Below are 24,436 nucleotides of genomic sequence, written 5' to 3'. Positions count from 1 at the left end.
GATACAAATTGACAAGCTGAGACTAACAATTATATAAAGATACAAGGAACATATCATAATCAGGTCAACTTTGAAAATAATTAAAATTGTAAATAATAAAATCAAAATTATACATTAGTTATGTAGTTTAGGTTCAAAACAAAATATAAGTTACAGCAATCAAAATTATGTAGACTTAAAAAACCTATGTACCAACTACAAGTTTTATGAAGAATTTGGAAAAAAAACTATACACCATCATCATCATAAGAAAAAATATGTAAATACAAAATGGCAAGTAATCATGTGCTTTTATTAGTTATTAAATATCATCTAAGCTTAAATATGAAACATTACCCATTTGCATGTCTAGAAGAAGGGACTTATCAGTATCAAGTGTTAGCAATTATATCAAATAAATGTAATCTCAAATAATACTGTACTATAAATGCAGAAGTATAAAATTCAGTAACTAGATTAAGAGTTTGGAAGATTCTCAAATGGTTTAACATTTATAACATATCAACCCCATTCACAGATACAGACTTCTAGATTCACAAATTAAGACATATCCACAGCAAGAATTTCATACAAAACAGGAATCTAAACAACAAAACAAACAAGCAAGCAAATATGACCAATGACATTCAAATACGGAACAGGCTGACAGGGTCCAGTGGGGAAAGGGGAGAGAATCACAGGGGTAAAAGGGGATGGACTCACATGAACAAGTATAAAGGACACATGGACAATAACTAAGGTGGGGGGCAGAAATGGGAGGGAGACGGGGAGCACTCGGGGAAGGGCAGGGCTGGGAATACAAGAAAGAAAACTGTACTTGAACAAGAATTAAATAAAAATGAAAAATTAAAACAAAAAAGAATTTCATACAATGTTCATAGCAGCACTACTGAAATCAACCCAAACAAGAAAAAATACAAGTATTTTTAAAGAAATATAACAAAATCAAGGAGATTTATACCCAGCCCATACAATGCAATAATAAATACCTTTAAGAGTAAACATTAAAGATCTATATGAAATTAGAGACTCTCTATAACATGAATAGAAGTGGATATTGATTGTATCTGGTTACAAAAACACATTTTTGGTTAGACATACAAATGATTCTTGAACAACATGGGGGTTGGTCGTATTGTTCCTAATGCAACGGGAAACTTGAGTATAACTTAAATAATTAACATATATGGATTCCTAACTTACACTTGATCATCGAACAAAAATTAAGAATATCTAAAAATAAATAAACAAAACATTTAAAAAAATTAGGAACATAATTCTACTGATAACCACAGAAAACACATCTGACAAACATTTAAAAAGGAACTAAGTAGCTCAGGCAGCTAAAGTGTGGCTCAGTGAGTCAACTAAACCGAGTTAATGGAGATTAACAAGCCAACTAAAAATAATCTGTTAAGTTTTTGAACCTGCAGTTCAAATCTCTTTGGTTCAAAGATCAATTGTATTAAAAAAAAAGTGTAGTAATACACATACAACAAAATACATTTACAAAAAAACACTACTTATAAACTTTACATGGGTTAATTTAATTATATATAATCTATATTTCTCATTAAACTGTTGGGGAAAGAAACAATTTGACCACAACATTCACCCATCCAAAACCCTCATTCACGCAAAGTAAAATCTGTTATCTTTATAAGGGTGAATAAAATAAAAAAGGAAACTAGCTGCATGTTGTTACTCAGAAGACCCAGATTTATTTACTTATTCCTAGCTTATACTGAGCCACGTTAGCCATCTTGAAAATAAAAACACAATGTACTAAAATTTGTGAGATTAACCCAAAGCACTGCTTGGCAGGAAATTTAGAGTAATCAATATACTTAACAGGAAGAAAAGGCACTAAAATAAATCATCCATGTTTCCCTGTAGGAAACCAAACAAAACACCAAGTTAGTCCAGTATATGCAGAAGAAAAACTGTTAAGATTTCTTTTTAATATTTTATTTATTTATCTTTAGAGGGGAAGGGAAAGAGAGAGGAAGGAAACATTAATGTATGGTTGCTTCTTGTGCATATCCTGCAGGGAACTGGCCCCTGCCAGGAACTAGCCTGCAACCCAGGCATGTGCCCTGACTGGGAATTGAACCGCGATCGTCTGGTTCACAGGCCCGCGCTCAATCCACTGAGCTACACCAGCCAGGGCGAAAAACTGTTAAGATTTAAAACAAAAACCAAGGAAAGTGAAAACAAAAAAGCAAAGAAAAATTAAATGAAGCCAAAAGATAATTCTTTAAAAAGATCAATACCAGTGATAAAGTGAGGCTACCTGATGGTGAAAAGAAACAAACACAGGTCACTAACTGCTAATTACAGAGACAGAATATGGAACATCATTACAAATCTCATGGTCATTAAAAGTTTATATAACCCTGTGCCCACAATCTAGTAACTTACTTGCTGACCAACACAACTGAATGACACAATCTACCTAAAGTAACACCAAATAGAAAGGCCTTATCTGAATAAACCTATAAACATGAGGAAACTTAATCAACACAAATAACTTTTTATGACAGAAAGTAGCATTATGTCCAGGAGAGTTTTCTGGTAAATTCCACCAAACATTAAGAAAAAAAATGTCAATGGTCTATAATACATTCCAGAAAGTAGAATAAGAGTAGTATTTCATAACCACATTATGAGGCTGGGATAATGATTACCATTAATGCCAAAACCAAATTTACAAGACATTACAAGACAACTAGAGACCAAAATGGCTTGCCAACATAGATGCAAAAGTCCTCAATAACATACCAGCAAAAGAAATCTATGTATAAAAAGAACTATAAAGTTATTGTGAAGTGTGACTTATCCTAGGTATGCAAGGCTGGTTTAATGTTAGACAATCATTCACTGTCATCTGTCAAATCACCAGGCGAAGAAATAGTATCCCATAATCATAAGAAGAGATGCAAAAAAGCATCTGATGGAATCAAACACCCATAATTGATAATATTACCCTCTGTGAGGTAAAAATACACAAGAACTTCCTCCACTATAAGAGTACGTGAGAAACTCAAATCATTACCGGACAAGGAAAGGATGTTTTCTCACATGCCTTTTTAGCACCATATTCAAAGTCTAGCTAGTGCAAAACAAATAACCAACCAACCAACCAAAAACAATAAAGAGATTTAAAAAAACATTAAAAAGAAATAAAATCTGTCTTTTTTCAAAGGTGACTCACTGCCCATGTTAAAAAAATTAAAATCTCCTCTACTCTATTACCAATATATCAAGGTTGCAGCATTCATGGATAATATACATAAGTCAATCACATTCCTGTGGGAGTAATGGGATTTCACGTTGGATTTCAGGTTAAAATTACAATACCATTTAGCTCTCCCTCCAAAAATAAAATATCTAGGAATAAATATAACAAAATATATGCAGAGCTATGGAAAATAAATCGCTTTAAAATTATTTGTTGAAGGACTGGCATAATTTGATTTCAAGTCTTATTATAAAGCTATATTAACCAAGTCAACTTGGTATTGATTAGTGAAAAATATTGACAAATTCATTAATGGAACAAAATACAAAACTGAGAAATGTATCCACATAAATATAGTAAGTACTCTGTAACATTTTAATAGAACATTGGTAATCCTTTCAATGTAGTAAATGATGTAGTTAAAATTGGCAATCCACATTCAGAACAAGAAATTTACCAGAGATCTTACATACTTCTGAAAAATCTATGTCAAGTGAATTATAGACTTATACGTAAAATACCAAATGACTGCTCTTACACAGGGGAGAATCTAGATACCTTTGGCATGATGATGACACCTTACATACAAATTTTAAGGAATAATTATGAAAGAAATAAATGGTAAACTGGACTAAATTAAAATTAAAAACTTCTGCTCTGAAAAACACTGTCAAAGGATGAGAAAGATAAACCAAAGCGGGAGACAATATTTTTAAAAGATATGATAGAAATGAATCCAAATATTACAATAACAGCTCTTAAAAACCCAACAATAAGAAAATGAATAGCACCATTAAAAAATAGGCCAAAGCTTTTAACAGACATCTGGCCAAAGAATATATAAAGAAAGCAAATCAACACACAAAAAGATGGTCCAAAAATCATCAGAGAATTGTAAACAATAATTAAAACAATAAGAGAATTCAAAAAATACATCAGTGTATTAGAATTATTTAAGTTCACTACTGAGGGCAAAAATGGTTCTATATTTGTATGCTAAAATTTATTCTTTAATGTGGTATGTTGTGATGAGACATAGAGAGTTGAGAGTTGATAGACATTTGAGAGTTGATCAATGTCATGAAGACTGAGACCTCAAAAAAGGAATTAGTGCCCATAGATGAGACTCTAGAAATCTCCCTTGCTCCTTCTGCCTTAAAGGATATAGCAATAAGACACAGTAAACTATAAATCAGTAGGAGAATCCTCAACAGACACTAAATCAGCCAGTGCTGTGATCTTGGAATTTCCAGCCTTCACAACTATGAGAAATAAAATTTTTTAATTATTTATCTTTAGAGGGAAAGGAGAGCGGGAGAGAAACATCAATGTACAGTTGCCTTTTGTGTGTCCCCTGCTGGGAACTGACCTGCAGGGAACCGGCCTGCAACCCAGGTATGTGCCCTGACTGGGAATTGAACTGCGATCCTCTGGTTGGCAGGCCTGTGTTCAATTACAAGAAATAAATTTATTATTTACAAACAACCCGCTTTGTTTATAGTTGCCTGAACTTACTAAGACAACTTTTAACAGGACATTCTGGTAGAAAAATCCAGAACAAAAATAAGCCTGAAATGTTATGGGTAGGTACACAAAATGGTACAGCACCTTTTAAAGATTTTTATAGTTTTCTTACAGCATTGAATCTACTATTACCATACAACTTAGCAATCATGCTGCTATATTTTTACCCAAATAACTTGAAAACTTATGTGTAGACAAATCTGTAGTGAATTTTTATAACAGCTTTATGCATAATTGAAAAATGTACAAGTAACCAAGAAGTCCTGTATTAGTTGAATAAGCTGTCATAAGCCCAAACACAGAATATAATCCAGTGACTAAAAATAAAAACAGCTCTCAGGTCAAGAAAATGCATAAAGGAACCTAAATGCATATTACTAAATGAAAGAAGCTACTCTAAAAAGGACACATACTATATGATTTCAACTATATGAAATTATGGAACAGGCAACACAATATTTATGTCAATTACATATAGACACAATAAAAAAATTTCTGACTGCCACAGTTAAAAATAAGCAATGGAGAATAAACAGATTAAGTATAAGGTATGTTTAGGACAATGAATTCTATTTTGTATGATACTGTAAAAATGAATGTATGTCATTACATGTTTGTTAAAACCTGTACATGAACAACACAAAAAATTATAATGTAACTTATGCAGTTTGTTAATGATAATATAGTAATTAATGTAATGAGGCAGGAAAGTGGAATAGGAAACAAAGGCCTTAAAGGTTACTCCTTCCCATTTGTATACCGGCTGAAATACCACAGATGTGACCTTAACTGATCAGTTGGTTCTCTATTTCTGTTTCCTCAATTTCCTGTAATTAAGATAAACAATACTAGTCTCAACCAGATTCAGCAGCCATGCAGAACCTAAAAGAGATCAATGTTATCTTTGTATTACTATTATAATAAATTTGCATTACAGTTTAGGGATTATTCCCCACCCCAAATTACCATGACAGTTCTATGACAATGGGCCAAGTAGATGGGTACTTCACTAGCACCAGATGCTGAGGACAACTCTAGCTGGCCCACTTTCTTATCACCCACAGTTAGGAAAAACTCGTATCCATCACTGACTAGTGTGGCTCAAGTGATTGAGTACGGGCCTGTGAAGCAAAGGATTGACAATTCAGTTCCCAGTCAGGACACACAACTGGGTTGCAGGCCAGGTCCACAATAGAGATAACACGAGTGGCAACCACAAATTGATGTTTCTTTTTCCCTCTCTCTTTTTCCCTCTGTCTAAAAATAAATAAATAAAATCTCAAAAAGTAAAAGAACACAAAATTCCTCCTACCCAAAACCAATTACGGTACTGTTCTCTGAAACTGCTCAAGACTATATGATTATTTTTAATAAATGTACTATGCTTTGCTCTTCAAATCCTTTCATATCCTTTCTTCAGCTGTGATAAGAACCAGAATACCAGTACTGGGTTAAAGTGTCCCTTGACCTCTGTGAGTAGCACCTGGCATCAGTACCACATTATTATAAGGTGTTTAAAAAGTGAAAAATCATGAATGACAGAAATTTTCAAAATGGTTTGAACTTCTTGCTAAATTGTTTATAAAACTAACATGCTCTAATATGTAGCCTACTAATTAATAACTCTTTAAAAATAGGTCTCAACATAGTACAGTTATATTTTGTTTTAAGTAAATTTTTACTAGTCTTTTTATCTCATTAAATAAATGCTTAATACCCGGCACAGTGCTGATCTTTTTTCCCTTCATGGGAGAGCCTTAAGGCAGTGTGCCACTATCTGCCACAAAGTATGCAATCTTGTTTCCCATACTTGGGGAAATCAAAGGGCACATGTGCAGAGACTGAACTTAAAATGTAATACTAATAATGTTGAATTTAAAATTCTAATTTTATTAGGAGAAATAAAACATTCTTGAAATATTTTTTCTTCTTCTCAAAGTGTACAGAAGCCAAAGAAAAATTATTGCGTAATAACAAGCAAAGCAGCTAATCTTTCTTTTACCTGAGTGGAGTTAGATAGCTGTTTTCTCCATGGCTCTTCTGCGCTGCTGGTCAGGTTTGTGCAGTTATGAGGATGAGTGAGTGTGTTTTGCTGTAGGTAAGGCACATTTCCATTACTTCTACTTCCTGTTACATAATTATTGCCTACCAAAATAGTATCTGTACTCCCTAGTGTTTTTGGTGTGCTGCAAAAAGCAAAGCCTGCAGAAAAAGGTCCACTGGACAAAGGTTTTTCAAAACAAGCAGAGCAAACTTCAAGCTGAAACACACTAGATACTCTGGGGACAGAAGAATATGGTTGCTGGCTAGAGAGAGAGTTTGTAGGCAGTGATGAGTCAGCTGTTGGCCCATTAGGAATTCCAGTAGTTTGTTCTGTTTGTCTCATCTTCAAAAACAAAAAAGAAAACCTGCTTGTGTAACTCTGAAAATGTATCACGAATATATCCCTAATTTAGTATAACATTTCATCTCTCTTAGAAAGACATATATTTTCAAAATGACACAGTATACTCATATGGGTAAAGCAGAAATCTTTTTAATCATATAGATAAAGGAACTTCCTTCATTAGTGGTATAAGGGCAAAAAAGCAGCTGAAAATTCTAAATGAGTCAGTAATTTAAAGATCTTATTTTCTTTCAGTAAAGGAGATATAAAATTTCCATTTTATTACATTTATGCCACATTATTGATATTAAACAATCCTTAAATGCTGCTCAGTATGGGTAGTATGTTAATTATAAACTAATAAAAATATACCTAGAGAATAACCTGAAATATTACACAACTACAGAGCAAAATACCCAGTGTTTTATTCTTAATTATGGCTATGTAAATACAATTCTTTCTAGTAGTATTTAAATTAAGATAAATAAATTCTACTGAATATATGGAGAAAGCTGAAGTGAACATTAGTACATTCTAAAATAACATTCTAACCCAGACAAACATGTCACATGGTAATGTGTCAAAATAAAAATAGTATACATACTTGTTGCATTAAGACAAACTGAGTTTCCAACTGTTCCAACATCAGTTTCTGTGCTGGACCTAAATGATCTTTATTTGCATGTAGCTGTTCTAAGTGCTACAAAAAGAAAAAAATTCACACAAAGTTCAATCTAAGAAATAATCCTATCAGGCAACCTGTCACGAAAAGACTAAAGCTCAGAAACTTTTATGTGGTAAAATACACTGATTCCCAACTCAAATTAACCCCAAGATGAAGTCATTGCAAAATAAGCAAGGCAAAAACCCCGTAAGTCCACCAGAATATTACTTATGTGCTTTATTAAGTATATTTCATGGACATGAAATTACAATCTTAACAAAGGAAGTTATTTAATCTTAGAATGTGCCAGAACAGAAAAGTTTAAAAGCAGCATTGATTTGTAATGGAAACATTCAAAATGTTTTTGAAAGTTCAATAGGAATCTATGTAAATAAGCATTAGTCTCCATGAAATAAAAAGTAATGTTATGGAGCTTAAACAACAAAGAACCAGTATACAGACATGAAGAAGTCTGACAGATACATAAATCTCTAAGGGAAAATAAAATCCTGAATTTATATGTAACACTCTACCTATATTTACTATACAATAAAGGTAAAAAGGAATCTATAATAACAAATATATTGTCTTCTACACATGCAACAGTTATCTTTAGAAACACTGTGTTTTAGAAAAACACAAAACTTACTAACACTGCTTATGGGTAGGAAATGGAAATTAAGAGGCTAAATACAGGCATTAAGCAGGTACACTTAACACTTTAAGGATTTAAGCAGTATACCTCATATTCTATGAATTCATTAAAATAAACAATAAAAGTGAATTATGAACCCTGCCTTTGTCCCATAAAAAAGTGGACTTAATATATTTAAGTTTGTCTTATTTTGGTCTATTATTATTCAGTTTTAGATATTCATACCTAAAAATATCTTAAAGCTTCCTATTTAAAATGGAGGATGGGAAACTATGAATAGAATATTTCATAACTATAGTTACTGTGATGTCAAGTAGCATGTATTAACCTGTTACAGTACTTAAGTATTGGAAACAATTTGGCCATTCAAGTTCTAAAAAGTATTCTGAAGAAAACTGAAAAATATTTACTTTAAATCATATACTAAGTTACGCACAGTGCGAGACATCACGTGAGTAATTACTGGAGAATAATTCACATACCTAGGAGTTAGCATTTAAAATAATTTATAACAATTTTAAATGAATAACAATTTAGAATCAAATGAGTATGAAACAGCTTTACATAAATCACTTATCTAGGTCATGGTTCAATCAGCTATCATGTTGTGTATTTTCTCTAAAATTCAATTTATTACAAAGTCAACACAAAGTGGTGAAAAATGTGTGTTTACTTGGTAAAGGCAGAAAAATGAATAAAATTATCTGGGTAGCATTAAGGTATCCATACCTGTTGTTATTTCAATGCAACTACAGTTTCAGGGCAGAATATACTGCTCAATAACAGCACAATAGCTGAAAAAGTTTTTAGTCTTTCTATACAAATTTAAAATACAAGACAAGTGAAATTTCAGAAAACCCAACAGCTTACTTTTATTGGGATTTTCCATTAATCTATAATGTACATGTACCTGTGTTGGACTAGATGTTCTTTTCCTCTCGGCAGGGCTGGGCAGTCCATCTACTTGGCTAGAATGAATCATATGTACTGGCAAGGACTGCTGTAAAATTGGCGTTTGACAGAGGCCTAATACAGGTTCAGTTTTTGGATGATGAGCTTTAGAAGCCTAAGGGTTATAGAAGTAAAAGAAAAACATGGTTCTACATATCCTTAATTCATTCCTTCCAATTATGAAACATTATAAGTTGCATATTTTTCAAAACTATGTGAAGTTTTTGAACATGAAAAGCAAATGAATCATCAATGGAAAAATATGTACCTCATTTCAAACACTTGTTCTTTAAGTAAGATACAATGCTAGTCGATTAAGAGAGCCCTTTTAAAATCATGTGAAAATTTAAAGGTTATAAACTGTTAGCCCAGTTTTTTCCCATAGCATAGGAAATTATTATTTTGATCTAGAATCCCTTTGCAATTAAATTTGAAATAATTTTACTTTTTAAATGTCAATCCTGCTCTCAGTAATTTTAAATTTGATCACCACAGATTGGAAAGAACCCTTAAAGCTGGGCACCTACAGAACATAACCCAACTTCTCACCTGCTGTGTTGTGTTCATGGCACCCTGCCTGGAAGTAAGCTCTGCAGGTATTGGTAGGCTCCACGCCTCCTCAATACTAGGAAGTAATTTAGTTTTATTCTGTAGACTACCTTGTGGAAGGTTACACAACTGAGCCTAGGAAAAATTATGTAAAAAGCAAATTTAACACAGGCCTACTAAAGTAAGTCCACTAAATCCTCCTGAATGTTATAGGAATTTATTTTCTAAATAAAAGAGATTTTAATTTTGGGGTTTCAGATATATGCTAAGTATAAAAAGGGTGAATAAAATATAATCATATAAATCAGAACAAAGCTAGGCTTTGTTATATGGATTCTCATGAACATCATGTCATGATATCTGAATAAAGACCAAAAACAATGTGTTCTTTAAAATGCTGGAACAAACATTTAAATAACACACAGAAGAGTCATGCAAATTAATGTGTCAAAAAGTGTATGTGCAAAAGGCATTTTAAATACTGTATGTGTTAACTAAAATGAAAAGAAAAATAATACCACAAAATAACAAAAATTATAAGTTATTGACATCAAAACAAAAATAGCCAAATTTTCCAGCCACCCTCTTTGTGCCAGTTATCACATTGATGTGTGTCTTGTAAAATATGGTATTTAAAATTTTTACCTGTAAAAACTTAATTCTTCCCACAAGTGAAGAGGTATTACTACAATTTTTGCCTCTGGTTGCATTTAAGTAGCATTTAATGGCATCCTGAGGTTGATTACAGGATTCATATAGAGTGCCTAGGTCCATCCAGGCTGCAGCATGACCATGATCTAATTGTACAGCACAAATATATGCCTGTAAAGCATCCATTGGCTGGTTTTGCTGCTGATATAGCACACTGGAAAGAAAAACAAAGAACAAGCTGACAAAAACTGTATGTAAAATTAACACAGTATACTCTATGTGCTTCCACACACATATGTATCAAATAAAATTATTAATTTTATATATGCAGGCCTTACCCTATTGAACACCATGTATCTGCACTTGCTTCTGATTTATCAATAGATTGCCTATAAGATATAAAAGCATCCTGAACTTTCCCAATACTTGAATAGCACCTGTAAAGGGAAAAAAATGTCAAATATACATACACAATTTCCCATTAATACTTAAATTAACTATAATTATTTCCAAAAGTGTTATATGTGTAAAAGAAAAACAGTAATTTAACATATACATATTTGTATACATTGCTTGCATATTTACATATATTTTAATTTCCTGTTAAACTCTTGTTTTTACTACTGTTAACGTGTTATATTATGAACTTTATTGAAATAACCATAGCCTGAATTTCTTTAATGCAATATTATATTAGTATATAGTTTGTACTGTTTTGCACATGACAGCAATATACATAAAAACAAAACAAAAATCAAAGAGAAACTAAAATTGATTTAATGAGATCATAATTTTGATTTCTGAACTTCACAACAAACATTTCTTTCCTTTATTTTTTTTTAAAGATTTTACTTCCTTTTTTTTATAGCAAGGGGAAGGGAAGGAGAAAGGGAAGGAGAGAAACATCAATATGTGGTTGCTTCTCAGGCATCCCCTGCTGGGAACCTAGCCTGCAACCCAGGCATGTGCCCCAACTGGGAATCAAACCAGCAACCCTTTGCTTCAAAAGCCCATGCTCAGTCCACTAAGCCACACCACCCATGGCAGTACAAATATTTCTTAATTTATGAAAAGGACAAAACTAACAGTTCATACCAACTATTTAATTAATATGTAGTGTATTTCAAATACTTCATTTAATAAGTATTTTAACATAATTCACAACATTTTAATTCTATTTTTTAAGGAGAATTCTGTATTATGTTAAGGGACAAAGAAAAGCACAATATAGAGGAAAGTCAAACAAGTCATGTGGGGAGGTTGATCAAGGTTGATCTGAGTGCTCAGAGGTTTGCAGAGAATAAACATAGTCTTCCCAGATAGGTACAGTCCCAGCAGAGTCTTCTACTTGGGGACAGTATTTTCTATACAAATCACACCCCTCCTCCACTGAGACACTGAGCTTGTTTCCAAAGGACTCCAGAAAAACAGCACAGCTGCATTCATATACTGTTTCTCGAGATGTACCTCTTTCCTTAGTACTTTCCTCAACTCTGACAGTACTCAATGTGCAAAATGCCTTAACAGAGAAGGTCATATTTGGGATCAAAAGAACTTTGGGCAGTACGTTTTCCCCTCATTAATTCTCGATAAATTACTTCAATCAAATCTATTACATCTTATTTGATTTTGAAACTTCCCACAAACTTAAGTGTGATCTGGAGACCCCAAATCCATTTTCATATGCTGCCCATTGAAGAAAGACACAGTAGATGGAATATAACTGATGTCAAGATAGTGTGTATTACTGGAGTTTCATCCCCATCCACCAGATAAGTAGAAACCAATTTACTTGAGTCAAAAGAAGTCTTAGTAAGAATACCCTCTAGTTGCAGACATATAGGATCCTTGTGTCTCCCAAACCTAAGAACCAATACCTTTTCAGCAGTGCTCTTTATTGCCTGGCTGACTTCTTTGTTGCTGGTCATTTTGGTCAATAGGAAGGTAATCTTGAAATAACCCAAATATTAATCCCCCACCATCAGTCTTTATTTGTACAAGTCACCTCCCTCTTTCCCTTCAACTAAACACTGTCAACAACCACATTCTTTTCCAGTCTGAACACTGGAGGCAACTTTCCTAATTATACTTTTTTAAGAAAGCTTTTCTAAAGGTATACAGTAGAAGGACAGTATATGGTAGATTTACCCAACAACCAAATAACCAAAACAAAAATACGGAAGTGTGTGTGTGTGTGTGTGTGTGTGTGTGTGTATAAAATAAATAACAGAACAATTATTCTATGTGTTAGCTATTGGGATAAATAACTGAGTCTACTCTAAAAGTATCCTTAAGTAGCTGTCTTTTTTTTATCCTTTTTTTAATGATAGAGTTCTTTGTGTATGTGTTTCTATGAAACTATTTGTATAATTTTACTTCTTATAGCCCTGAATAATGGAAAATACCAAGACAACATTTTTCATATCTTTAATTGTATAAACTACCTAAGTAGGGTACTATAATTAATGTTTAAAATTTTGATTCATGTAATGCAAATGTTCAGAATAAAAGATAAAACAAAATAAGATAGAGGGCATTTCATTTGGGTTGGAAGAGCAGAAGCAAAAATTACTCACTATACAAATATAAAAGTTTAAATGTAGCTGTGATCTACTTGAGGTTTTGTCTTCCCAAAAGGGCAGTGGCATGCCAAAAACAGCAACATTCTAACAATGTCTAAACTAAAAAATTAAGAAAGTGAAATGAAAATAATCAGACAAAACTATGAAACTGTTACACACACCTGAGCCAGGATTATAATAGAATTGATGAAAATGGTATGAAAGAATAATAGCAAATATTCAATAAAGACTTAATGATTTCATCAGATATTTAAGAATATATAACTGTTTATAAGCCTATTCTATATTTTAAAAATTAACCATTGTCCAAACAATACAATAAAAAAGTAGTTCATCTCAGAAAGAGCATGAAGAAGGGTTTTAAAAAATGCTGACTTAGATGTATGCTGACAACTTATTTTATATTAAGTACAAAGTAGACTAAAACTTAAGTTTAGATATCTTAAAAGTTTGACATTTTAATTTAGAGTTCGTCCAGGTGACAGGACAATTTAAAAGTGCAGGATATACAAAAGAGGAGTAGAAGTAAGCCTAAAGAATGGCTAATTTGTGGATTGATGGATGTAAGAAATGCCGGTCCAAGAAAAAGAAAGCCATTTCAGTTAGGGAGTACAAACAATCTCTGTATTAGAGGGAGAATACAAATGTTATAGCAGTGATGCAAACAAGAAGAGACAAAAGATACAAAATGATAACAATAGAAAAAATTCTTTAATAAAAATAAAGTTCAGATTAGCAGACAAATTCTCTTAAATATTAAGAGAAATAATAAGTAATTCCTGAAACCCAACATTTTCACATTCAGATTTTAAAGTGTCAGGAAAGTCAGTGTACCACATACTAACATCTGAATCCAATTACCAGAACCCAATTACCACATACTTTTCCTCTAGCACAATTTATCTAGGTTTCTTTAAGGCTGGGTTATGTAGTAGAGTAAGCACTGAATAAAGTCACTCCTAGCTCATTCTGGGACACTAATTAGCCATGCAACCTACTAAGCCACTCTTCATCTCTGGTCTCACTCCTCCCATCTGTAAAATGAGAGTGTACTACAATAAATTGCTGCCTGATCACTCCCAACTATTAACAGTTCTGTGACTGGGAGAGTCATTACCAGGTTACTTTGCTACCACACCTTCATCTCACTTTGATATATACAACCTAAGAGACAACATTAACAGGCAGTACAGACCTGAATGCAGAACAGTAAAAAGTCATCAAAATACTCAGGAAACCAAATCCCTATGCATTTTATAACAAAATCTTCATTGAGAACATTAATAAGTTTTAAAATCGAATTTTAAAATATATTTTTGACAAACTATAACAATAAAGTCAATCAGACATAATATAGTAAAAGGCAGCACATGAGACTAAGAACAAAATCATCAAAATAAATTTAACAATTTAAAAATAATTATTGTGTAAAATGATAATCCTGAACTCAGAAAAAGTATCTTCTAGTTGAAAAATCAAGGAAGTTAACTGTATATTCAGAAAGTTTTATCAAACAAAGTTAAAGATAAGGTACATAACAATGTTTTACTTTCAGATAACTATGAAAAAGACCTTTATAAAATATTACTCTTCTGGAAGAAACAGAAAAGTATGTCATTACCAAACTGATAAACATATATGATTATATCCTGGCTATACACGGCTAAATAATAAATAATAGTAACAATAATACCTTATAGTAAATAAACACAATACAATATGTATTATACTACACTATGCATTTTAAATCTTGAACCACAAAGGAATAAAGTATCTAGGATCATACTCCTTTAATATATTGCAGTAGAAATGCTACCAATGTAATGTTTATACTTCCTCTCTTCCTAGTAATACCCTCTTTTACAGTCACTATATTAAGACATAAGAAAGGGAACCCCCAAACCAGGTAATTTATTGATAAAAAATATACTCACACATTTAAAATTCAGTAACCTTCAAAATACTGTGTATCTGATGCAATACATCTGTTGAGACATTTATTCCACTGCTTAAAAGTTTATGAATGCATCAAATTTTGATGCCTTTTAGTGCTGCCAGTTTTTATTTCACCTCTTTCACATCAGCAAAATATTTTCCTTTGAGGACTTTTCCATCAGGAAAAAAAAAAAAAAAAAATATCACTTGGGCTCTCGATGGTGTGGCTCAGTGGACTGAGCACCTGCCTGAGAATCCAAGGTCACCAGTCCCATCCCCAGTTAGGGCACATGCCTGGGTTGTAAGCCAGGTGCCCCAGTAGTGGGTACACGACAGGTAACTTGATCAATGTTTCTTTCCTACATCGATGCTTCTCTCTCTCCCTTCCCATTTCTAAATATAAATAAATAAAACATTTTTAAAACATTGCTTGGGATGAGACTGGGTGAATAGGCAGAATAAGGCACAGGGGTCACAACATTTATTGTCTAAAAATAAACCACTCCGCTGTGTGGGGGCAGGTACACTCATAAATAACCCACCATGAAATGTGCAACAATTTGAAAGAATCCTCAAAAAACTGACTGAAGCCGAATGCAGTCTCTCACAACAATGCCAGGTTGTACACAGAACATGGGTTCCTAGAACACTCACCTAGCCAGTAACCCTATAATACAAAGTCCCTGCCCTCCAGAAGATAATTCTGGTTGGTTTTGGTCTCCTCTTATATATTGTATTAACAGTTCTACTAGTGTTAGCTTTAAACCCAAATAATATTTATTTCAGTTCTAAAATAGTAGACACAAAAATTCAGCTTCTCTGTGAGGACCTTAGTGGAAAAGATGAAGTTTGGACACTCAGTGCAAACAACTCTAACTTGACTCTTGATAAGCCTTGCAGAAGCCTAGAAAACGCCAACTAAATTTTACTGTAGCGTTTTGCACAATAGCCAAACCACAGAAACTACCTCACTGTCCATAAACAGATGCACAGATAAAGAACTGGTGCATACACACAATGGAATATTACTCAGCTATAAAAAAGAGTGAAGTCTTGTCATCTGGGACAAATGAGTGAATCTACAGGATATTGTGCTGAATGAAAGAAAACAGAGAAAGACAACAGATGATTTTACTTATATGAGGAATCTAAAGAAGAAAATAAACAAAGAGGTGGAACAGAAACAGACTCATAGATACAAAGAACATTTTAAACGTTACCAGATGAGAAGGGCTTTGGGATGCTGGCTGAAAAAGGTGAAGGGAGTTAGAAATACAATTTGGAAGTTACAGATTAGATACAGGGTTGTAAAGCACAGCATGAAAAGTGTAGTCAATAATATTAGAGTAACTACAGAAATCAGGTGGGTACTTAAAATATTGGAGGAATCACTTTGTAAATTATATGTGTCTAATTATGAGGTTGTATACCTGAAACTAAAATAATACTGTATATCAATAGTAATTTAGAAATAAAAAGATTTTTAAAGACTCTGTACTAAAAGTAGCTAATTTCATGATTAATAATGAAATTCTGAAAAGGAATTATCATAATAATCTCCTTCAAACATATAAAATTTAAAGTAAGTCTCAATTAATAAAAATTAAAAACAAAAAATACATTTAAAAGTAACACAAAAGCTAAATTTCAATTAGTTTCATCACAAAATTCTGCAAAATAAACCATCTTATAAAAAACGAGAGAGGACTTACTATTAATGTAAAATAATACAACTGAATTAAGTTTATAACCTTGAGAAAGTGTACCTGACTGATCTAATGCAATCTTCTTATTTTACTGGTAAAACGGAAATTGAGACCTTCAAATAGCAAATGAAATTTTCAATAGGCTTCTAGTGATCATCAGGTAGAATTTAAAAATTAACAAAAATGAACACATTAAACATATCAAAGCAGAGGGATCACAATTTAAATACTGAAATGAATAACAATACTTCAAAAGTTTTAAAAACAAACTAACAATAATTCAAGACACATGAAACAATGTAAAAAGAAAACACTAAAGGCAAAATAATTTCTCAGTAAAACACTAAATTTCAGAGACCCTGTTTTATGTCCCAAGAATTGTGGCTATCATATATTTTAAATAAAATGTTACTATCAAAAGTTACATTATATGATCTAACATTTTAGATTCTAGACAGTCAACTCTAGATTCTAAGTCAACTCTAGACAGCACAATCCAAGTGTCTGGTCTCACCTCCCAAGGAAATACCAAGACAGGCCAGAATTAGGATCTGCCTCCAATGACTTTTGGAGATACTGAATTGCATAGCTTTCCTTGGTGGCTTTGTCTCCAAGTAGATCCACATTATGATGCATCCATCCTATAATTTAAAAAGTATAAGCATTTACCCGTGATTCAACTATTCTACTAGCTTTAAGAACACTAATTAAATTACTCTTTTTAGTAATTTATTATGTAATTTATTTATGTTGGATAGAACTTTCCCTAATTTAAAACTACCAAAGATAACTACAGAAAATCTGGTTCACACAAAAAGATAAAATCAAAGCTACTGAAAAGCTCTTAAGGAAGAGGGAGAAATTAAAAAGATTGCACTGTACTGGCGCCAAGTATGTTAGAAGTTATACTTTGTCCTTTCTAAATTTAAATTTAGAAAATCCAACTTATAATCAATGTAATAGAAGCACGATTAATTTACTGTATCTTTAAAGGTTAAAGTGTGCTTTTAAATTATGAGGAATAAATAAAAACATACAATCAGAGATAAACCATTTAAATAAAAAATAAAATTATGGAATATCCTTTGCCATACTGGCACTGGTTATTTTCATTAATGCCCTAAATATAACAAATTTGAACAAGAATAAAAACAAAACACAGGAAACCTTTATGCTACATTGAACTCTAAGTGAAAAATGGGTTCAAGGACCTCTAAGAGCAGTACTAGGGTTTGATTAATAAAATGGTTCAGAATTATTTGGATAAAATATAAAATCACTTAAGACAAATATAAACCAGTGTTTCAATTCTAAGTCAACTGAAGTGTATAAACAACCTTTTAAACTCCTACCAACACAGTTTGCTACTAATGTTACTGAAGATAAAATGGTGTGATTATGAAGCCTCATATTATCATTCATAACTGATTAAAATTTAGGGACTATTTGATTAGAAATAGAAACAGTTAAAGGGAAAACAAACAAACACTGAAATATCAAACAGACATGATAACCAACAAAATGAATTAGTTTTGTTTCATTTACCACGGACATCTAAGTAAAAAAAAAACACTTTTATATATCTGATTTTCTCTTTTGACACACAATATAATGAACTGCTAAGGAAAATACAGAATATTCTTTTACCTTTATGTCACCTGTCTGAATGAATTTATATTATGAATGACTATGAAAGCAAGCTCAAAACCACTTGTTACCTGTGTGAATGATTTTAGTTACATTAACTCCATGCAGTGCCAAACATATGCATGTACTTAAACCTCCTTTACAGGAGAGGTACTAGGAGTCATATTGAGAATTTAAAGGGACTAGCTGCATTGAAAGCACTGTATTTAAATAAATTTTTGGGTGAACTGTCCTAGACAATGAGTATAAATAGAATATATCAACTCAAGACAAAAATAATATATATTTATAGTAAAAACATTTATAAGTATTCATTTTAAATGCAATTTTAAAATAATACATGTCACAATCCTAAAACACAAAATTCTAAAATAGAAATTCACTTTTAAATCAGAAAATTGTTCCCATGCATACCAAATTTTAAAAAATTAAATAAATATATAATAAAAAGTAAATTTGCATGTACCTAACTGTTGCAAAACAGTTGCTTTTACTTGTGCAGGTAGATTTTCTGTTTGTAAAAGTTGTTCATAGGCTTCTTTTGCAAAATGATACTTCTGCTAAGGAGTAAAAAAAAAGGAATATTCATAGAAAAATTAAAAGGTAAATCTTTAAAGACAAATACTCTAGATTGTAAAGAGAAGCTAATGACTTAATGTATTTAACTTCTGAAATTATAAAATAAAAACTAATACATATTTGTAAACTGGCTTATGTGTAAAAATTTAGATATTAATGAAATTTTTGGTCTCTATATAAAAAAGTCAAGTGCTAATTTACTGACTAAATATTTCTTTAAATCAGAACAGACTTGTTTCAGAATAACAGTTAATTAAAGTACCCTTCTAAATGACATTTAAAAAATCTGATTCATCCAAAAAGTTACCAAAAATTTATTTCAACCTCATGTTACCTGAATTTCACAAAGCTACAGACATATTCTATTATCAAATGTAGCGTGAGCAAAGACTTTCACAGATACACACAAAATTTTTAATATAACAGAGCAGGTTTTACTATTCTTTACAAAATGTAAGATGGCAGGAGTAGTTAAAATCTTTTTTTAATTTTAAAATACAGTTGACCCTGTACCACATTGTAGATATACGAGTGCTGACCCCCATGCAACTGATAATCCACATTTAGCTTCTATTTTCAGTAAGATTAATTTTGCCAGATTCAAGTAGGAGCCTTAGAAAACTCAACTGCTTGTTGGCAACTCTGGGCGTTCTGTGCTTATACTTAGGACCACAAGATGCCAGATTGGTGCAAAGGTAGCTATAATATTCCTTAAACATGGTTCAAATGATGCCACAGGAATTAGAGGTTGGCTACATATTGTTACAGAGCACCCTCAGTGGCTGCTTGGCCCTTTTTCTATCCTCTGTTATTATAAACTTTGAAGGCAATGTATACTAATAGTATTCATGCTTATTCCTCCCTCTAATGTCTGTTTTTTTCTTATGTTAGGCTTACATTGTGTGCAGTAACAAATAATATGGTTTCATTATTAGAATTGAGGCAGGAATGCAGACTAATGGAGCAAAATAGATAGCCAGGAATAACTCGACATATAAGATAGTCAACTGATATTCAAAAGCATGCCAAGAATACACAGAGATATAAGGTTAGTATATTTAATAAATGGTATTATTAGGAAAACTGAATATTATATGTATAAGAAAGAAATTGAACACTATCTTTTAAACAAAAATCAACCTAAAAAGGATTAAAAAATCTGTATAACTCTTAGAAGAAAACTTAGGGGCACAATTTATGATACTGGTCCTACCACTACAAAGGAACAGTCATCAGATTCACTGAAAATGCAGCTTCCATGCAGGGAGAAAATACCTGCAAACTATTTCATAATAAGGGGATAACATCGGATATATGTAAGGAACATTTAGATCTCAATAACAAAAATATTATAACCCGATTTCCGAATGAAGTTAGGGCTTGAATATGAATTTTTCCCCAGAAGACATACAGATGACCAATAGATTTATGAGAGAGTCCTCAGTGTCAGTAATAATAAGAGAAACACAAATCAAAACCATAATGAGATACCACTTAAAATCTATGAAAACAGCTATCACCAAAAAACCAAAGCTAGTACTGATATGAAGAAATTGGAAACCTGCATACTTTTGTGAGAATACAAAAGGGTACTGCTGTTAATGTAAAATAGTATAAAAATCTCACAAAATTAAAATTAGAAGTAACATATGACCTAGTCCTATTTCTGAGTATTTATCTGAAAGAATTGAAATTAGTATATCAAAGAGGTATTATCACTAGTAAATTCACTACAGTCCTAACAATAGCCAGAATAAGGAAACTACCATTGGCAGATGAATGGATAAAGTTCAATGACAAATGAATAGTTATAAAAATTGTGGTATTTTATAAAATTTTGAACTATCCTTGGTAAATGTATTTTTAATTCTAAGTGAAATTGTTTTCCTTTTCAAATTCTTTATTAGTGAATATAAAAATGCAACTTTTTATTGTTAATTTTGTATTCTGGTACATTCTTGTGTGTATATGTGTTTGGGAAAGTGTTTATCCTTATGTACGTACATTAGCATGTTGTAAATAAGTCCATTGTCTATAGTTCTCTTTCAAAACCTAAGAAAACTATAGCATTCTTTACTACTGTGACATATTTAACACTTTTGAAATAATAAGAAAAAATTGTTAGTAAGAGAAAACTCAAAAATGTTATTTTTAAAAGATAACTCAGAAAATCAAAGGCTTGAGACTTAGAAATATACCTAAATAAGGAAGTAAAAGATTTGTATACTGAAAAGTACAAAACATCTATGAAGAAAGATAGGAACAAATGGAAAAACATCCCCTATATTGTCGTATGCCAATATTAAATTATTTATAGTATTGTGTACAGATTTTGGCAATTTCTGTCAAAAAATCTCAAAGACACACACACACACACACACACACACACCCAAATAATCAAGTCAGTCTTGAAAAATAAAACCAAATTAGAGGTGTCACATTTCCTGAGATTCCTTATGTGCAGGCTTTTATAACTTTACATTATAAAGATGTGGGCTAAAAGAAAATACGTTGGTGGCTCAGAGAAAAAAATATGTCTGTGGAAGAAGGCAAAAACTCAGAAAAAAGTACTGAGATAATCAGGGTGTTATGGCTGCTGTGAACATGGTCAGGATTTCCACAGCCCTTCCATCCCCTAAGGAATCATCTTCTGAAGAAGGAGATTTCCTTCACCTGAAGGAGCCAAAGGTGTGAGCCTGAAGTGATCTCCCCATCCTGAATCCATAATGGAACCAAATTTGGTGGAAAACAAGCCAATGCTCGGTCACAGCAATATACCCTGTGAACAATTCCAGTAGGAGTAAGTCCAAAGGTCTAGACCTCTGATATTACTGGGCACATGCCATGTTTTCTACATTAGATCTATTAAATTAGAAAACTCAGGGATCATCCTACTAAAATGACAGACTTAGTTAAGTCAATTTTGCCAACCAACACCCACGTTGGTCAGACATACCAGACTTACTGAATATTCTACACACAGTGATTGAGTGCAGTTTGGTAATTCAGTAAGGCCAATGAGGAGGCTCAAAGGAATCTGCACCAAGAAAATCTATGTGACTCCCCACACTACTAAGGCAATACCTTTGAGGCCATCAGGGACCCTAATGTGACCCTTCTTGTCTTAGAGCATTAAAAGAGATACATTCTTGAGGGACTGAATACATGAATTCCTAAACAGAATATGATGCAGGTGGTAGAACAAAAGCCTACATAAGACCCCTGTGGATTTCTAGAAAGAATCTATCAGGCCTATATAAATATACTGATTTGCATCCACAAGCCCCTGAAAATATGAGAATGGTGAATATCACTTTTATCGCTCACAGTGCACCTGACATAAAGACCCAGACGTTAGAGGAATAGGCATGAATCCTTCCCTATTAGTACACATTGCCTTCAAAGTTCATAATAACAGAGGATAGAAAAAGGGCCAAGCAGCCACTGAGGGTGCTCTGTAACAATATGTAGCCAGCCTCTAATTCATGTGGCATCATTTCAATCATGTTTAAGGAATATTATAGCTACCTTTGCACCAACCTGGCATCTTGTGGCCCTAAGTATAAGCACAAAACACCCAGAGTTGCTAACAATCAGTTAAGATTTCTTCGATTCCTGCTTGAGTCTGGCAAAAGCAGTCTTAACAGAAAAAGAAAAGAAACCATAATTCAAATGAAAGTTTCCAATAACAGGAAACTTAAAGGAGGATTCGTGAGAAGTTGCAGGCAACTGTTACATTTGGATTCTAAACTTGGGCTCATGGGTCAATTAGTGTATGAAGCTCTGAAAGGATCAGAGTGTAGCCCAGGCTTTTGTTTTTTGAAGATACACCTGGCTTTTGCACTGGACTTGGGACTTCCAAACCTTCTAAATTCCTTTCAATTATACATTCACAAAAGGCAGGGTACTGACACAACAGTTGCCACCCAAATGCTTAATGACATTTTGTGACCCATTGCTTGTCAACGAAATTAAATCATACTGTCTAGGGGTGGCCAGACTGCTTGAGACCTGTGACAGCCACCTGTGAGCTCTTACAGGAAGGTAAAAATTTTCCTTCAGACAGTGTATCACCATTTCTGCATACCACCAAGCACTGAGCCTGCTGAAGCAAAAAGGGAATTTGTGGCTCATTGCTGGATGAATGGACAGGTGCCAAGCCCTCATTCTTCTCTGTCTTTTAAATATAGAATGCTTCAAGAATTTGCATGTCATGCTTCCACAGAAGCCACGATGATGTGTGTGGGTCCAATGTTACTGTATGTCCTGCCGAAATATCACCCAAGCCCTTCTTCTTTACAATCCCAACATCTTCATCAAACCTGTAAGTTAAATTGTGCCTCTCTTGACTCAGCTGCACTAATACATGACTGTACTGAAGTAACTGATGAAGTTTATTCTAGCACAATGGATTTGTGCTAGAATAGCACAGGGCCATTCTCCAGAAGAGGCAAATATGTAGTTGGGAGCAGTTACACGGACAAAGGTAACAGAAAGACTGGGTATGCAGTTGTGAGTCTTGAAAGAATAGTACATGCCAAGGTCTTGCTGCTGGGAACCCCTGCTCAGAAAGCTGAACTGATTGCATTAAAAAGGGCATTGGAATTGTCACACAAAATGAGACTGAATGTATCAAGACATTTAAAGTAAGAGATTAAGATTTTCTTAATTTAGCAATCACACTGTTCAATCCAGGAAAAAAAGGAACATTATTATACCCCCAATAGAAAGATGAAGCATGTACTAGCAATTTTACAACTATTAAAGGCTATTCAGATACCTTTACAGGTGGCAGTTACAATGTCTGGGGCATCAGAAAGAGGACACTGAAGTGGCTAGAGGAAACAATCTGGCTGACTGCACAGTGAAAGAGGCTGCTAAAAGAATCTTTAAATGCCTTTGGTACCTATTCTATATTTGTCACACTCTGACCCTGAATATTTGCACACTTAGAGAAAGCTGAGAGCTGATGATGTGACAAACAAAGCCCTGGGACTTCTACACAAGATAGAAGCGTAGGTAAGATACGCTTTACTTCCTCACGCAACCATAAAAAGAATTATAGTTAGATTTAAAAATATGTAATTCCCTGACCACTGGAAAGCTGAGCTGTGTGAAAGTCTAACTAAGGATTTGATGAAACCTCATTCATCCACACAGGTAGAAGTGGAGAAGAGGCACAGAAAAGTGGTGTGGAATGGAGGAGAAGCAGCTGCAGCAGCAGGGGATGGAAGGTCCCATATTCATGTGTGGTGGACAGAAACCAGGAAGGGTATCTTGGGAGTGAGGAATCCCAGCCCCACAGGAGATAGCACAGCCCAAGGTTCCCAAGTAGGCAAGATAACTCCCTGTAACTTTGGGCTGTG

General features: G+C 33.1%; 1 protein-coding gene and 1 pseudogene across 5 annotated transcripts in view; one reads left to right on the top strand and one right to left on the bottom strand.

Annotated features, from left to right (window-relative positions):
• Positions 1–24,436, bottom strand: part of LOC119000751 (lysine-specific demethylase 6A-like) — a 209,031-nt gene that overhangs the window by 38,685 nt on the left and 145,910 nt on the right. For 2 of the 5 annotated variants that reach the window (XM_037065878.1, XM_037065881.1), the window contains 8 exons: positions 18,958–19,051; positions 17,359–17,485; positions 10,960–11,058; positions 10,616–10,835; positions 9,971–10,105; positions 9,381–9,536; positions 7,756–7,851; positions 6,768–7,151 (listed from right to left, as the gene is read on the bottom strand). In XM_037065878.1, the coding sequence (XP_036921773.1) occupies positions 6,768–7,151; positions 7,756–7,851; positions 9,381–9,536; positions 9,971–10,105; positions 10,616–10,835; positions 10,960–11,058; positions 17,359–17,485; positions 18,958–19,051 (1,311 nt within the window). The remainder of the gene's footprint in view (positions 1–6,767; positions 7,152–7,755; positions 7,852–9,380; positions 9,537–9,970; positions 10,106–10,615; positions 10,836–10,959; positions 11,059–17,358; positions 17,486–18,957; positions 19,052–24,436) is intronic. The other 3 variants (XM_037065879.1, XM_037065882.1, XM_037065880.1) reach the window with 3 other exon arrangements.
• Positions 21,660–24,436, top strand: part of LOC119000734 (serine/threonine-protein phosphatase 2A 56 kDa regulatory subunit alpha isoform-like) — a 31,776-nt pseudogene continuing 28,999 nt past the window's right edge.

Source organism: Sturnira hondurensis, unplaced genomic scaffold (genome assembly GCF_014824575.4).
Source record: "Sturnira hondurensis isolate 20B ecotype Veracruz unplaced genomic scaffold, ASM1482457v3 Scaffold0016273, whole genome shotgun sequence".
NCBI lineage: Eukaryota > Metazoa > Chordata > Mammalia > Chiroptera > Phyllostomidae > Sturnira > Sturnira hondurensis.
The sequence above is the reverse complement of the archived record's forward strand: the minus strand, read 5'-3'. Positions and strand labels throughout refer to the sequence as shown.